The 17,897-nt window shown below is 36.5% G+C and overlaps 3 protein-coding genes across 4 annotated transcripts in view; 1 reads left to right on the top strand and 2 right to left on the bottom strand.

Moving 5' to 3' along the window:
* Nucleotides 1-1,131: 1,131 nt before the first annotated feature.
* On the top strand, nt 1,132-3,331 carry inha (inhibin subunit alpha). Its single transcript, XM_084426703.1, has 2 exons — nt 1,132-1,512; nt 2,001-3,331. The coding sequence occupies exons 1-2, from the start codon at nt 1,203-1,205 to the stop codon at nt 2,732-2,734; spliced, it is 1,044 nt and encodes a 347-aa protein (XP_084282829.1). The 5' UTR covers nt 1,132-1,202; the 3' UTR covers nt 2,735-3,331.
* A 673-nt stretch (nt 3,332-4,004) lies between these two features.
* On the bottom strand, nt 4,005-11,806 carry LOC311301002 (gap junction gamma-1 protein-like). The gene is made up of 3 exons (XM_084425799.1): nt 11,601-11,806; nt 7,587-8,781; nt 4,005-5,341 (listed from the first exon to the last, which is right to left on the bottom strand). The coding sequence occupies exons 2-3, from the start codon at nt 8,749-8,751 to the stop codon at nt 5,328-5,330; spliced, it is 1,179 nt and encodes a 392-aa protein (XP_084281925.1). The 5' UTR covers nt 8,752-8,781; nt 11,601-11,806; the 3' UTR covers nt 4,005-5,327.
* Nucleotides 11,807-12,895: 1,089 nt separating this feature from the next.
* The window catches only part of stk11ip (serine/threonine kinase 11 interacting protein), a 62,241-nt gene continuing 57,239 nt past the window's right edge, over nt 12,896-17,897 (bottom strand). For both annotated transcript variants that reach the window (XR_014629406.1, XM_084426090.1), the window contains exons 25-26: nt 14,153-14,361; nt 12,896-14,017 (exon numbers count right to left, since the gene is read on the bottom strand). Coding sequence is in view for 1 of the 2 variants with exons in the window: in XM_084426090.1 (XP_084282216.1) it covers nt 13,889-14,017; nt 14,153-14,361 (338 nt within the window). In the remaining variant the exon portion in view is untranslated. The remainder of the gene's footprint in view (nt 14,018-14,152; nt 14,362-17,897) is intronic.

Raw genomic sequence — 17,897 nt, 5'->3', positions numbered from 1 at the left:
ATATATAGTTCAAATCTAAAACCCTTGTGAGCACTGATGAGTTCCTTAAAGGGATAGTTCACCCAAAAATGAAAATTCTGTCATCATTTACTCACCCTCAAGTTGTTCCAAACCTGTATGAGTTTCTTTGTTCTGCTGAACACAAAGGAAGATATTTGGAAGAATGTTTGTAATCAACAGATCTCGGTCCCCATTGACTTCCATAGTAGGAAAAAAATATACTATGGTAGTCAATGGGGACCGAGATCTGTTTGGTTACAAACGTTCTTCCAAATATCTTTCTTTGTGTTCAGCAGAACAAAGAAACTCATACAGGTTTGGAACAACTTGAGGGTGAGTAAACAATGATAGAATTTTCATTTTTGGGTGAACTATCCCTTTAAATACATAATTCACCCAAAAAATTCTGAAATTATTTACTCACCCTCATGTTCTCAAGTCAAGTCACCTTAATTTATATAGCACTTTTTACAATGTTGTAAACTTGCTTCTGTGAAACATAAAATGTTTTTTTTTTTTTTTTTTGGTCACCAAAATGGTTTGGTTACCAACATTCTTCAGATATATTATTTTTTCCACAAGTCCACAAAATAAATGAAGACATAAAGGTTTAGAATAGCATGACATTGACTAAACAATGACACTTTCCTTCCATCCAATCAAGTCTGTTGGGGCTAAACTCTACATTAAGGTGTCCCTCCAAGAGCAGGATTGGACACTTCTGACTTATAAGGCACAATTCAATAACATCTCATTCCCATACTAAAGATTGTAGGCTTCTGTATTTAAGATCAGAAACATGGGTTAAACATTTTAAGCAGGAAGAATAAAAGCATGATCCACTTTTGTGAAAAAAAATTAAAATTATGTTATACTGTGTCATTTTCCTCCAAGGACAAGGGAACAGGGAAATAGACCGTATCCAAGAATTGTAATCTCAAAAGCTGTTTTATCCTGTCCAGACAGTGATAGCATGAACCCAAACAAATAGTTGCCATTTGCTAAAGTGTAAAAAAAAAAGAAAAAAAAAAGAAGATATTACAGACTTCTTCTACAACATAGATCTGTAAGAGAGAAGACACTAAACCTAGCTGAACTTGATTCCAGCTCTCTCTCTCTTTTACCTGAAATAGTTTTTTATTTTATTTTTATTTTTTAAATTGTCATATTTAGTCTGCTTTATCCTCTGTTGAGTTTTGAGGATGTTGACCTGGACCAGCTGTTTGTCTTCATTTGCTTGTGCCCTGATGCTGTGGGCTTTGTTTTCACCTCCATTGGTCCAGGCCTGTCAAGGAGATGAATTGCCGCGTGACATGGTACTTGGCTGGCTGAAAAGACGGATCCTAGAAGGTTTGGAGATGGATGAGCCTCCTCTGCCAGTGCTGCAGCTACCAACAAGGCAAGCGGTGAACAGAGTTGCTCAGCATGTAGCTTCACGAATGACTAGGGAGACAAGAGTAGGAAGAAGACACCATCAGGAGTCTTCACAGGTTATTCTGTTCCCAAGCTCAGGTAAGCTCCAATAGCTTTCTTAGAGAAATATTGCAGCTTCAACATGAATAACATAACTACATATTATAAATATTATTATAATCATATCATACATATTTAAAATAAAGATTTTAAATACTCTGTCAGTCAAATCATCTTGTGGTGTGAAGCAACACAGAAATGTGTACTCTTTTAAAGACAATGCAAGGTTAATACAAGTGCGAAACCTAATGAAATATAGGACTTTTTTTTTTTTTATGGTTAAGAGGTGCTCACTATGTGGAAGAAAACTTTTTACTTGATAGTTAGCCTACACCACATGACATTTTTAGAGTCATACAATCTAAATGATTTTTTTTTAAAACAACAACATATGAAACCATTTTCTTTATCGTGGACACATTGATCCGCCTTAATTATTAAATCACATTTTAAAGCAACAGGGTTATCTTGCCATGTTGACATTGTTTCATTTGATACACATTCTGACCTTTTTTATTAACTTTCAGAGTCTACATGCAAGGATATGCCTGATCACTCCTCAGACGCTGCATCCCGTCACTTTACTTATTACTTTCAGCCCTCTATGGACAGCCAGGACTCCGTCATCACCTCTGCCCACTTCTGGTTCTATGCTGGAGAGACCATCGCTTCTAGTAACATCTCAGCACCCCTTTTCATTCTCACTCATTACCAGGAGCTGCTCCAAGCATCTGACAGTCCAATCAAACGCTGCCCTGATGGCTGGACCACCTATAAGTTAGCTCCCCATCTCCACATTGCCATGGCTGATGGCCCTTTCATGCTGCAGGTCCGTTGCCCATCCTGCAATTGCTATGATTCAGAAGATAAAACACCCTTTCTGCACCTCCACACACGCTCAAGCGGCCCTGACCGCTCCCGCAGGGCGCCCAAAATCCCTTGGTCACCGGCTGCTATCGAAAATCTCAGGAGACCTGCTTCTGAGGACGCAGATTGCAGAAAAAAACAGATCGAAATCTCCTTCGAGGACCTTGGCTGGAACAACTGGATTGTTCATCCTAAAGCTTTCACATTTTACTACTGCCATGGCAACTGTTCCAGCACTGAGCGCACTACCACCCTACTCGGGATCAACCAGTGCTGCGCCCCTGTTCCAGAGAGCATGAAGTCTCTCCGTTTCACCACCACCTCAGACGGGGGATACTCATTCAAGTACGAAACCCTACCTAACATCATACCAGAAGAGTGCAACTGCATCTAACACTCTAGAGTTGTTTAGCTTTAAGATTATCTGTAAGGGGTGAGAATGTTGTTGTTTTTTCAAACACAAGTCAGCTATTTTAAATGCTGTGTTGATTAAGAAGATACTGTAGATAGATAACCTCTTTGTAACTTTAACTTTATCAAACTTTAACCTTCATTAACATGACAACTGTTGATACAAAAATTAGTAAAAATATTGCTCTATAACTTTTTTAAATTTCTTTATGCAAATAAGACAGCTTGTACTAAATTAAACGAGTATGGGGTCTCTGCGGAACAAAAGTGGGCGTTTCTAAATTTCTAAATTTGTCAATGTTTTCAAACTGGTGGGTGTTTATAAATCATTCAATGAAAATTATGCCCTTCACCCAACCCCACCCCTAAACCCTACCCTCACTGTGACGTGGGCAAATCAGGTAACGTGGTGAAAACGCCCCTATGTTTATGGCCTCGCCCCCTGATCTGGTAACTCCTATTACTGTCCTGCAGAAACCTATACTTGAATTAAACCGCCATTTGCAGAGTAAAGAATCTTAACCTTGTACACTAATTAAAAAAATGCACATTACATATGTCAATAAAGAATAAATGTTTGAAAAAGAGACGTGTCATTATTATGTAGTTCTTTTTATTAATTTTTACCCAAAAAACAAAATAGAAAATAGAGTTCTCCTCTGGCCAATGAATGAACAGTGTATGATTATGATTCAGGCAGCATTACACGTCAGAAGTCAGATTGGATCGGAACATTCAGAATATTTATCCAGTTCGAAATCATACAGAGCCGTCTGCTCTCCAATCGTTCTCGCGGTGCTTTGATGTCATACACCGATGGGTCTGCGCAGCACTGCTTCAAGTCAAATGTGCAACTAAAACGTGGTGTGTTGGGGGTTCTCCAGGACCAGGGTGAGAAACGCTGCATTAAAGCACAATGGGTTATATAGCAGATGCTTTAAAACAAGCTACAAACTACTTGGATAGTCCCATAAAGCATTTTAGGATTGCTCAAGGGCACAGTGAAAAAGAATGGCTCTACAATAATTCAATAGAGTAAGACCTTTGACCTACCAGGCCAGATTTTTTGCATACAATTGTAACATTTTGATTATAATAAAACTGATAACTGGTGAAGTTAAGAAACTAAGGACACATTCATTTTATAGAAGCATTAAACAGTGTCATGCATCACTGATTTGGATTTTATGGCTATAATCTCAACCTGGCAGCCAAAATGCAAAATGCAGATCAATTAATACAGAATAACGGGTATTTCTAAGCCTCTGATATTTATTAATTTAGCAGAAGTGCAAAGTGACTTACAAATTAAGGAAAACAGAATTGATCAAAACAGTAAAAAAGAGCCTTCATCTAATTTGTGCACATGATTTCAAACATTTTGTCAAAATACTATTCATTTAGTATTGTAAAACTAAATAAAAGGTCTAAAACTTTCAGTTAAAGGGAGTTACCCAAAAATGAAAATCCTGTTATCATTTGCTCATGTTGTCCCAAACATTAAACAAATGTATTTCTTCTGCTGAACACAAAATATATTTAGAAGAATATGGCTAACCAAACACTTGATGGGCCCCATTTAAGTCAATGGGGTTTTCCATAGGCTAGTATAAAAAAAAATAAAAAAAAATTCATTTAGGGTTAAACTATCCCTTTAAATATTACTTGGATCACCAACAAATCCACAAATAGTGTGCATCTATATCATGTCATTGCAAAATCTGAAGTCCAGTTTAAAAAATAAAATCCAATGTAAAACACAGACACTGTACCAAAAGTAAAGTAACACCATGTTGCATACTTGCACCACAAATTTTAATTTCTATAATAATACAGAGAATGAAATCTTTTAATAAACAATTCAAGCATTTTCCAGGGTCTTTGTAGTTTTGAAATCTGGTCAAATGCACATGTATTGCAATCATGTGTTCTAAATACAATGTCAGTGCTGTTTGAAAAGCACCCTCCCATAACTTAAGACATTTACATACTGGACAATGTTACAAAAATATCAGAACACACAGGCAGACTTTAACCAAAAGCAACAACCAAACACAAACGCTTTTTTTAGACAAGGATATATCTTTCTTTCATTGTAATGATCTGAACAGGAAGACTTTTGTTCAAAACAGGAAGTTTTTGGCTTCAATTTATACCAATTTGCTAAAATGGACAATAATTAACAATCATGAAATTATTTTCAACATTACAGTCAGGGAATGTTTCTTTTTCTCGTGTTGTTGTTATAAAACCATGGGAGCAAGTAATGCTTGGAAGATAATGGTACAGTAGTGTGCATTTTATGAACTGGTGTTTTTCTTGTCATTACATATGGCAGCTATGTTTTAATACTGTAAATAACACTTTTCCTAATATGCAATTAGAGGAGAACACACAAAATGTTGTCAATAACTGCTCTCCATTATTTGCATCTCATTCTTGAGTTAGTCCATGCGATGGAGTCAGAAGAACAGGAAAAACACTAAATCTGGTCAACGACTGCCCTCCAAAATGTGCATCTCAGCATGGAGTTGGTTTGTTTTTGATGGAGAGCCAGCTGAATAGGAAAACATGCTTCAAGCACGAGCCTCTTTAAAACAGAAAACAATAAAAATATACATTTTATTAAATATCCACCAATTATCAAAAAAATCACATTAGAACATTTTCTGAAGCAATTTCTTATGACATGCACTCCATATTTGACTAGAAATAATTATCCATGTCTTATGCACAGGGTTTGAAATTACCTTTTTGGCTAATAAATTGAGTTATTGCACATTCAGAACTTCTATCCAAAACAAAAATATCAGAAATCACAGATTTAAATATGTTTATTATAAAATATGATAATGAATTACTGAATCACATTCAGTTTTATGACAGTCAATCACTGTTTGTGAAAACCATACAAATGAAAGAGTGAATTCAACCTGTTGAATAATTCTGCAACTTCTATTATAAAACATTTATTTAGTTTTAAACTACAAATATAGCAAATTTCAAAGTGAATATTTAAATGGAAAACATGTTAAAAATTAGCCACAGTGTGCAAATTCATAAAGTGATCAACCGTTTCCTCACAAAAGTAAGCTTACTGAATTCAGTGTATTGAAGCCTCTCCACTATTGACATCCATTTAAAGAAACACCTCACTCCCAAGGTGTCTGATAATGAGTGAAATTCATACCCCAAAATATCATGTCATAATGACAAAATTATACCCCAGCATATAATTTCATGATGATAAAATTCCCATGAACATACACGTCTACAAATGTTTCTCATGTAAAGCTTTGGGTTTACTGGGAACGTTGCAATGACATCTGTATAGTGATGCGTAAAAGTCTTGGATATGTGGCATTTAATCAGACATTACACTAACCTCAGTGCGAAAGCATATGTAACTTTTGCCTGTCATGGTAACATTCACTGTCGTGTGCTGCCACCTACTGGATGTACCAGGTCATAAGACACTTCAGTTGACCTCAATAGCATGGAGGGATGGGCAAAGTCGGTCCTGGAGTGCTGCTGTCCTGCAGAGTTTAGCTCCAACCCTGATATAAAATAAATAAAAAACCTCACCTGCCTTAGTAATCCTAAAGACACTGATTAGCTTGTTCAGGCGTGTTTGATTAGGGTTGGAGCTGAACTCTGCAGGACAGAGGTACTCCAGGACTGACATTGCCCATCCCTAGAGTAGTATAACGATAACATAAAGGACAATGAAAACTCAAAGAAGTTAGGAAATACCCTGAATTATATGCCACGAACCACAGATTTTTTAAAGACAAAAAAAGGGGAAATCAGCTGCGTGGAGGAAGATTGCTGTTGTTACTGGATTTTTAATTGAGATTCCCAATTAATTCAGTAATTCAGTATAATGTTCAGTGACTGAGGTTAGCAACGATTGTATTTAATTGCAACTAGCCTACAATCATAACATAACATAACATACAGTACAGACATTACCTGTCAATGGATATGACAATGTTAATGTATTTGGTCTTGGCAAAATAGATCTGCTACGCCAAGACGTATTCATTTTTTTATTTCTTTTAAGAGCCATGAGACCGCATGTTTTTAATATCCATGTGTGCCTGGGCTACCTTGCCGAATGTCTTCACAGTAGTGGTCTATGACTATGTGTGCTTGGGCTACCATGCCGAATGGCTTAACTCTAGAAACACGCCCTGTATGTTCTCATTAACAATAGATATACATTGCAAGCTGATAGAGATAAAAACCCAACAACCACCTGAGCAAGTATCATAATTAAATCATTTGATGTATCATTGACATAACCTAATTGATAAATGAAAAGCTGTTGAGATGATATAGAAAGACAGCGTGCTCTGATGCTGCATTGTTGACCACAAACGGACAATAGAATGTGCACGTCCACTTTGCGATACCTCGTCCTACATGCAACGCTACGCTGTGCTTCTCCTCCGGTGAGCGACCGCCTTAATGGTGTAGATACATTAGCGATATTTCAGCATATATTTGTGGGCAAGAAAAGGTCCACTGTCAATAGTGTCATGAACTTGCACAGAAAATAAAATAGGCAAAGCAAATTTGCAGCATGATTCTAAATTGAAAATAAGCTAAATCTATGTGGGAAACCTTTTTACCCTCACGAAAAAAATAAAATAAATAAAATAATGGATTTTGCTCGCAAGATTTCACAGAGCAACGGTAAATGTGACCCCACCGTAATGAGTTCAAAGCATTGCACACCATGGTTGATTTTTACCCACATTTGGCGAGTTAGTTGGAGTTCATTTAAAAAAAAAAAATGTATGTGGAAGAATGAAGTGTAGCCCAAAACAAACCTTTCTCCTCAGCGCTGACATAGCCCTCCTGTGCTTGGTTAAGTCGGTTTTGCTCAACTGCAATGCTGTTAGAGTCTGGACCGCTGCTATGTGAAGGCCCTACTTCCTCAGAGTGGTATGCCTTGTCCAGATGTTGCTGTGCCATTTTCAGGTGTCTCCGTAGACGGTCTAGATCACGACTAGTGTTGTCATCACCCAGTGACTCCCGTCCTGAGTCTCCCAGGAACTCAGCCTTAAGCTTGCCAGAAGAATCCTTTTTCAGGACAGCCTGATATCCCGGTGGGGCATTGGTAAGGCGATGACAGATGGTGGATGTTGATGGCCTATGTACGGGGAACCTCCGAGTCGATCGATTGTGGAGACCATCCCTTATGCCACCAATTCCCAGATGAAGGATTTCCAGCATAGTCAGCACAAGGCAGAGTATACTGACAACATACATGATGATCAGGAAGATTGTCTTTTCAGTGGGACGTGAGATAAAGCAGTCCACCGTGTGTGGGCAAGGGCTCCGAGTGCAAATGTATGATGGTGCCACTTCAAAACCATACAGAACATACTGGCCAAAAAGGAAGGCGATCTCAAAGGCAACACGAGAGACTAATTGTAACACATATACTTTCATAAGACCGTCTCTCTTGATGCGACGACGACCATCATGCTTCGTAGCTGGAATGTCGGATTCAGCAGCAGACTTGGCTGTAGATACCGCTTTACTATCCTTCTCAGATGGCTCAATCTCCTCCAAGATCATGGGAACTTCCTCACCCATCTGGTCAGCCTCATCATAGTCATGGCTCACTCCACGATGAACCATAGGCAGCAGTTTGCGTTTATGTGGTCGGTATTCGTCATCAGCCATTCGAGCAATTTTGTGCATGGCAAAGCCGAGGTACATAATGGATGGTGTGGTGATCATAATAATTTGAAAAACCCAGAATCGAACGTGTGATAGAGGGGCAAAAGCATCATAGCATACATTATCACAACCGGGCTGTAAAGTGTTGCACACAAACTTGCTCTGTTCATCATGATAGATGGTCTCACCGCCGACCACTGTCAGGACAATTCGGAAGATGATGAGGAGAGTGAGCCAGATCTTTCCCACAAAAGTGGAATGGTTGGAGATCTCATCAAGCAAGCGCGTCAAGAAGCTCCAACTCATGTTGCCACCAACACAGGAGACCTGTCAGATCTGCAGAAGATAGGAGGAGGTAGTAGGATCATAGAGGCATTTACATTGGGACAACCATTAAAGTAAATGGCCTCAGTTGTGACTAACAGAAGTATCAGAAACAATGTTTTGCAGATGGCATGAAATAAAAGTCCAGCAAAATATGGTGAACATGTTTGAGTAAAAAAAAACCTTTGAGATTTAATGCAATAACCAATGCATGTTATTAATTGCATTTGTTTAACACTGTAACACATTACATTATTGGACATAATGAAGTGCTTCATTATGTTATACTTGTTGATGAAATACACGTCACAGCACCAGCAGGTGTCAGTGTTCAATACATATGCATGCACACACACGTTTGTATGACTATAGAGAGGACATTCATTGAAATAATGCAATCCCTAGCCCCTAACCCTAACCTTAACTTATTCTTAATCAAATTAAAGGCCAAAAGGTCATCACTTTACTCTGTCCTCACTAGGATGGTCTAAAAGACAAACTGATCCTCACAAAGAAAACTATACAAGTTCACACACACACACACACACACACACACTCTCTTAATGGTTTCATGTTCAGCCTAAGGGAAATACAGCAGTCATCATTTGAAGTGGATCAAAACCTTTCATCCAAGTTATACCTGAATTTTGAACAAAACCCGTTCTTGCCTTATAGGACAACTTTGATTAACTTTTTTGATCCACTTTAAATGTTGACTACTGTATAAGTGCCCAATACGGAAAAAAACAACAACAACAAAAACAAAAAAACAAACATTTGTTTAAAACACATCAAGTTCTTATAAAAGCACTATTTGTATTCAGAAAAGTTTTGAAAATGTAATGACACTAAAAATATCAGGTGGTGTAACCACATAAAATGTTTGCATTTCCCAAGCATTTTGAAGTTATAGATAAAGATAGATTATTATGATTATAGAACTTTGCCTGAGTGAAACAAGAGCACGGTTGCAAAAAAATCTACCTCTGTCCGGTGTCAAGTTTATACATATTCAGTGCACATATATTAATATGAACGCCATTTCTAAAAAAAACTAATTTGTGCATATTTTTTTTCTTTCCATAAAAAGGATTAAAAATACACTAGCCAGAAAATTTTATTGTGAATAAATATTTTAATGACAAAAATATTATAAATCAAGGCTAACTCATACAAAGCTATTAATGGCTAAAAGTGTTTTTGATCCATGTCACATACAGTACAAACAGGAGAAGATAAGTTGTCATAATAAAATACCTTTCCTTAAAAAAATATATACAGGTAAAAATATTAGATTCTATTTAACTAAATTTAACTGCCAACAGACGGCATAATAGGAATAGACTGAATAACTTGTTGTGAACCTAAGGTTTCTCACCAGATTTTAATAACACGCAGCTTGATGTACATAAACATTACATGCGTTTCACTGCATTACAAGTGAGCCACAGGTTAAGATTTTACATATGATATTAACTGAATATGAAATATTGCCAAAGAAATGAAATGAAAATGACATATAGCATAATAATAATAATAATAATAATATGACAGTATTTCAAACATGGGAAAACCATTCAATTCATGTTTGTCATGTCCTGTCATGTAAATGTAAATGGCCTGAATAGCTTCTCTTGCCTGCCAACATCAGCGACCTCACCCTATTGGAGCTTCAAAGCAAAGGACAAGTCATGGCAGGTCACTATCTGACATAAAGAACCAAGACTGAGGTTCTGTGGTCAAGAGATAACTAGAATAATGTGTTGTGAAAGTTATGTACTCAGACAATTCCAATTTTAAATCCACTATTTAACCAGTGAAGTCACTGAGTGTCGCTGATATAGAGGTGTGTTAGCATAATACAATGATTATTAAGTTTTTCTGTAGACTTGTGGCACAGGTAGGCCATTAAAAAAACAGCAGCTACATTGCTGCAGACTTTTCAGAAAAGACTATCATAACACCCCCAAAAATATAAAAGACTTTAATCTCAGCTGAGGTATGATCATTGATAGATGTCTGACTATTCTAACTTTAAGTAAAATGTGTGAATTAATAAAACCTTTAGAGTACTGACACTCTAACACATGTGAAAGGGTATTGGAAAACACTTCCAAAATGTATTAAAAAGTGACAAGTAATAGCCTATTGGCCACGGTGACTTAATTTCCAAAGGAGGCTAAAATTATAACATTACGTATAAGCAATATTCAGATATACAGACCAGATGTTTAAAAAACACACACAAAAAAAAAAAACACAAAAAAAACCCCACAAAAAAAAATTATAGCTAATTGATAAAAACAATGAAAAACTAAGTTACTAGTAAATACTGTAACTACAAATTATTGTATAATAATAATAATAATAATAATAATAATGCATATTTTATCGTTTGTTGGAGTTTACCTAGCCATGCATTCAGAACATTGTTCATGTCTAAACGACAAGAATGTTATAATTAATATAATAAAGACCTAATCAATAAATTCGCTGTTTCATGTGCCAATGGTTATAATAATAATAAATTATATTATATTATATTATATTATATATATATATATATATATATATATATATATATATATATATATATATATATATATATATATATATATATATATATATATATATATATATATATATCCACAATCGGAATTTACCGCGTATAATCAACCTGAGATGGTCAAACTTTCTTTTAAGTTTTAAACGCGGCAACTTTGTATCAATGAAATGAATTCTAAACGCTCAAAAGTCACATGCTGCCCCCGTAAATGCGCAGCTCCATTAAACTTTAAACAAGGTAAGAAACAACAAAAACATTCACATACCTTCGTCTATCAAGTGATTAGTAGGCTATCCTGTCCTCAGCTGTAGGACAATGCTTGTGCATTTGACCAAAACCCGACACAGCGTGTCACTCACTTGTCTCTCAATTAACTTCCACCCACTTTTTTTTCCACGTTAACCCAAACACACTGTTTGGAACCCACATCACGTGAACATCCATCCAAAGCAGTTGTCACCTCCTCTGACTACACCCACACTTAATTAGGCCTTTAAATCTGAAACCTGAGCTCATTTGTTTCCCGACAAAATCCCCTCCAGTCTCCACTGTAAAATAATAATTATAATAAACAAGCAATACGTAAGGATTTGGTCAAAATGTAGTATTTAAAAAAAAAAAAAAAAATCACTTTTTGAGGAAAATGAACTGAATTGGCCACATGGAAGTTGAATTGAAATGAGAGGAAGGGGAATTTATTAACTTGCAATATCCTATACAATTTCAACAAAGGTAATAAGTGTTGTCACTATAAGATAAAGTTATTAAAAATAACTAAATGGATGAAATACATAATAAATTATGTTGCATCATTTCTGTCTGATGTAACTATTTGCCTTTGTCTCTCTTTGTTTCTCTGACTATAACCTGAACAGTTTGTCTTGATGAACATTCTTTTTCTAGTTAAAATCATAAGTTTAATTTTACTTCCTTTAATTCAAATTCACAATGCAATTCTGTATCTTGTTTGCTACCTCAATTCAAATTTCAGAATTTCACTGGAATTTAAAAGGCTTTCTCATTTAGGGCACACAACCTTGTCATATATCAGCATCCAATAAAAGCAATAGCAAAATATAGATGTAACTAACATAGGCTATAATGTTCACGATTTTTGTCCCTTTCATTTCACCTAAATACATTATTTCAAAAGACGCAGGTAGACGCATTCCTTTTCCTGCAAATGTAGTACATCACAATTGCTTAACATTAAGCACATGGGCTTGACATGTATATGCAAGACTTATACTAAATGTTTGCATGTTCTTGTATGAACCAGAGACCAAACTCAATTATTTCTGTGCAGCCGTTTCTACATAAAATGTGTCTGCTGAATGAAAAAAATGCAACTTTGTCATAAAGGACTGAAAAGAGGTGTGTAAGGGAGTGCAATAATTACTGTAAGTGTCATAACATAAAATACTTACCTATATTATAAAATTTGTACAATACTTAACCTAGGAACGTTAAGTTGGCAAACAAATTTTTACCAACTTATGTGCAACAATCAATTTTCATTTCCTTATTTCTCTGCCATTGATAGGACATAAAGAAAAGATGTATAAGATTTGAATACTTTATTATGTTTACAAAAATAAAAGTTATCATATTTCCTTATTGGAGACCAGTACAAAGATAAATAAATACACATTAAATACATTTTAAATTGACTGACAGTATGCTTTCAACTTTGTTAACAACAATGTACCGTTTCACTATTATTTTAGACCAATTATAAAGAAATAAGAACATCTGAATGACACAAATGACTTGGTACAAAACTGCATGTGGTTATATTAAATATTCTCTTCAGGCTCTTCACAGCCATTTGAGGTTTCCTTTCCTGTGACCATTACGTTTTAAAGTGTAGTCACTAGCTCTCTTTTTACATGCTCTATAGAAGTGCTGGAATAGAATATTTTGTAACTTGGCGAACAATTGTTAAACTTTACATTTATGAGATACATGTATGCCGGTTTCCTTATAAAACAAATCAACACAAAACATACTGCAAGTGCTAGTTCACAGAAAATTAATGTGTACACATTTACAGTTGAGAAACTTCTTCAACAGAAAGTTTCAAAGAGTAAGATGGTATTTAGTTCAGCAACATGTCTTAACAACTACCATTGAATTAACACCACGAACACTCAAGTAAAGCTGTTATTATCCTGTGACCTGCATAACCCAATTATGAACCTTTCTGAGAGCACAATGAAAGGCTTTTCACCCTGAGAAACAAACACCCCTTCAATTCCATATTCAAACATCTACAAAATTCTAAATAAATCAACTTAATGCATGCATAGTTATGTATTATAAGGTATGTTGGTGTTTTGTTGTACAAAGTCAAAAAGACACTCCGAATTTGCATAAAGACATTAGCACAACCAAGGGAAGTTAAAAAGGGAATTTGTGAGGGTAATTTGGAGACAAAAAGACAAATAGTCAACATTTACACAAAGACAGTAATACAGATTAAAAGCAGGTAGATTGAGGCAGGAATCTTCATTTTGTAAGGTATGTGCTTTTCTTTAACACTGTGGCTAGAGGTTACTGCTTGATAGTAGCCAGTTTGACGCCAAACATTTTTTCCCACTGCTTTGTGATCCAGTCCACCAGGTCTTGTACCAGCTCTTCATCTTCAGCATGTAAAGACCATGTCTTTTCTTTCTTGTCCATCTGTGAAAAAAATTAAACAAGCAACAAAAACCTTCATTTATTCTATAGTAGCCATATTGTTTAATGGTTTCATAGAGAATTGCTCTTAAGTTCTCTATAGTTTAAGTGAGAACATGTAAAGATGCACACACACACCTCATCATAAAGTTTTAGGTCCACCTGGCATGGATTGGATGAGAACAGATGAACGGAACTGAGGCAACTGATTGGCTGAGTTTCCTGAACAGTCACCTTCCCACTGCTCATTTGGCCCTCAGGTTGACTCTTGCTCCATTGGTGGTCTTCATCAAGGAGAAAAAGCATTTCTTTGGTGGCAAGTACACTCACAGAGTCCAAAGAGCCATCTAAGAAAACAGAAAGACCAACCTTGTAAAATACTTTTGTCCCAATAAGAAACCCTTTCCCCCCCTTTTTGAGACACCAACAGTTATTTAAAGCTGGAGTATGGAAGATTTGGCCCACTAGTGGTTGAGGCATAAAACTGTAGTGTTATCTTAAAAATGTATTCATGGAAGAACACTGTTTTGGTTATTATGTGAGCTGGGCTTCGGCTTAGCTTTTCAGCGTGGATGAATATAATGATTTGAGGTGTACTGGTGTATCTTGGTTACAGGCGATGATTTTATCAGAGCGAATGTCATTAATGATGCAAAAATTCATGGCCTCCAAAGAGAAAAGACAACTTAAAATGAGTAGGTACCTGCCTTTGTTGTTTTAAATCACTGAAAATAACTGATTTAAAACGAATAACATTACAAAAGTTAGGCAACAATGAATGAATGAATGAATGAATGAGTGAATGAGGCATGTATATAGCGCTTTTCATATGTACTACTGTACACCCAAAGCACTTTACAATCATGTCGGGGTCTCTCCTCAACCACCACCAGTGGACAATGACATTCAGCAAAAAGACTGTTGGATATCTTACCTTTCGAGCCAGAAAAAAAAAAAAAAAGCAAACTCTGGATCGCTTTTAAATCTTGTATAGTCTCTTAGTTGTTGCTAGGGATGAAACGATTAGTTGATATTATCGTCAATGTCCAAAAAAAAAATAAATAAATAAATAAATAAATTGTCGAATCTCTTAGACTTATTGTAAAGGCCTGCAATAACGCATTTTGACCAGTGTGGCAGCGCAATACTGTAATGCAGTTAACAGCTTAAAAATGCTGACTTCAGAGGATGCATTCCAAGGTAGGAAGGCAAGGCATATCTGAATCCAATGTTAGCTTCACTTCTTGTCTCCTGAGATACCTTCATCTGATTTTTTGAAAGTAGCGTTGCTGCCTTTGATATCAGACAATCCTGCGCATTCCATTCTGTGTCAGTTAAACAAAAAAAATAGAGATGGCGTCAGAGTTGGTTTTAGTTGTCAGTTTCTGTGTAAATCTGAATTATTTTTCCAATTGTTTTCAATTGCGTATTTTTCCAATTGTTTTCAATGGGAGCGCCGCATTTTTTAAACGAGGCGCTGAGCGTTTTTTTTCACGCTGAAGCGCTGAACGCTCGGCGTTTTTTACTGGTCGCCGAGAGTTGAAGAATGTTCAACTTTGGGTAAAACCAAGCGGCAACCTCCCTGTCTCTCTCTTGAAACCAACACGGAAGTGTATTAAACGGCAATTCATCTACTGGCCGCTTGAGGCTGGCTGCAAAAGTGAGTCAAATCTGTATCTCCCCCATGTTTAAATGCCCAACTTTACAGCAGGAAAAAAAAACATGTTTACAGCATGGAGCAAAAAGTGGCTTTGGTCTATACAGCTAATTTTGCCCTTCATGACAACTGTGAGGGGGGTGATTTTTTTTTATAACTCATCTGTTTAAATTATATTAAGCCTTACATTTCTGTATAATTAAGGGTGTCCACTTTTGAGTGACAGGTGGATTCCCGCTGCTGTGGTCATTAGTCATCATTAGCCGTTTGTCTGTTGTCTGTTAGCCGTCAGGTTACCGCAGCTAATTGTCTGACTGTAAAAATAAATAAATTCGGGAGTGAGCTACCAAGATGGCGACGGTCGGCCACGCCCACTTTAGGCTTCAAAAACGGTCTTCAGAAACCTACGGGTGACGTCACGGACACTACGTCCATATTTTTTTACAGTCTATGGGTAAAACCTCATCACTGTCACTTTTCACCCAACCGTCCAATCACAGTGGAGGAGGGGCGGGCCTAATACCACACCGACCAACCGCCACATTCTGCTTGTACAACGTTAACAGATGACAACAAGAAGCATAATAACAGAACAAAATAATTTAAAACAAGAGCCAGAGAAAATACGTTACATTTTTAATATAGAATCAACACAGAAACAAAATATGTGTGAAATGAGATACCAGTAACACTTTCGCGTATCATAACAAGAAAAGTGTCTCAACTGAAAAAAAACGCAACGCTGCCAAAATGCTCTCAAGCGCCCAAAGCAATGCGTTTTCAGCAGAGCACCTAGCGTTTTCAGCTGGCTTCAGTTTCTACTATAAAGCAGGTCTCAGGTGTTTTCAGGTTTTTAGGTGCGTATGTCTGACCTCGACTGACCTGAACTCCAAACAGACTTTGTTTTGGCCTAATTTTGTTTGAAATTATGTTCGAGATTTCGTTTGTATAGTATATAATCAGGGCCTTAACACGTGGCACTGTAATAGCTGGACCTTCTTCTCTTTTTTCACGGATATAACGTAACCAAGCAATGACGAATGACGTGAAACTGACATTTCCTGAGAGCTCAAATAATAAATCATTATTATAACAAAGCTCACCATTGTGAATCAGGGTAATGCAAGAGTTGTGTCCCAAATGACGCACTATACACTAGACTATGCACTACACTTTTCCTTTGCACCATGTACTCAACCATATAGTGTATGAATTTTATAAGGTTATTTTGTCATTCAACATTGGATTCTAATAGCCCCTGCCCATCCGCTATGTAATTAAAGCTGTAACATTTGAGTGGTCCAATATGACATTTTTAGTGTGAACACACTACTCACATCATGTCATGTAAGTGGCCCCTAAGTTAATAAATAATGATCTTTGCAACGGAAATGAATCAATCTTAAAAAAAATAAATCCATATTGAAACTTTAAATATAGATATACTGTAATGGCAATCTTCAAGAAACAGTGAGAAATATTTTTTAAGATAAATACATGCACATCAGATGCATTTCACAAACAACAGTACAGGCACAAAAGACTCTGACTCTGAAAAGTTCACTGACCACCTACAGAGATAAAATAAGAATATGGAAACAAAAAGTCTGTTTATGATATCAGCTGTACTTTGTTTATTCATTAAAATGTTCTGTGTATGTTAGTGTTAATGAGCATTTTGGCATGTGCACACAACTTAAATCACAAATGACTATGTGAAACAATTTGTGCGTTGGAGAAAAAGAGGGCATGAGTGATGTTACTTTATGTTCCTGTCTTTTTAAAATCACTGTCAGATTGTTGGGTGGGTTTGGTCACAACAGCTGAATGCTTATCACACCACAAGTCAAGCCTGCTGCGAGCCCTTCCGATAGGGGGGTTCTGGAGGAGAGTCAGGCTGCCAGCAGGGGGCTGGGGCTCTTGAAAGCTGAACCAGCCGCTCACAGTTGGATCACTCTCTCAAGAAGAATGAGATAAATCTGTTTTCTGTGACTCTCCCTTTTTCCATCAAGACCTCAGAGTTTAGTTCCAAGGATAACAGCAGGACCCTAACAAAAGCAAGTGCTGATACAAATACCTTTGTGTCCTAGTGTTAACCTGGGAAGCACTATTTCCCACAGTGATCTGATGAAAATGTGTACTATGAATCATTAAAGAACTGTAACTGTCATGTGTGAATCACATTTTAAATGGAGCTGAAGGGGCATGTGCAACAAACAGACTATA

The sequence above is a fragment of the Rutilus rutilus genome (genome assembly GCF_951802725.1).
Source record: "Rutilus rutilus genome assembly, chromosome: 12".
Classification (NCBI taxonomy): Eukaryota; Metazoa; Chordata; class Actinopteri; order Cypriniformes; family Leuciscidae; genus Rutilus; species Rutilus rutilus.
The sequence above is the reverse complement of the archived record's forward strand: the minus strand, read 5'-3'. Positions and strand labels throughout refer to the sequence as shown.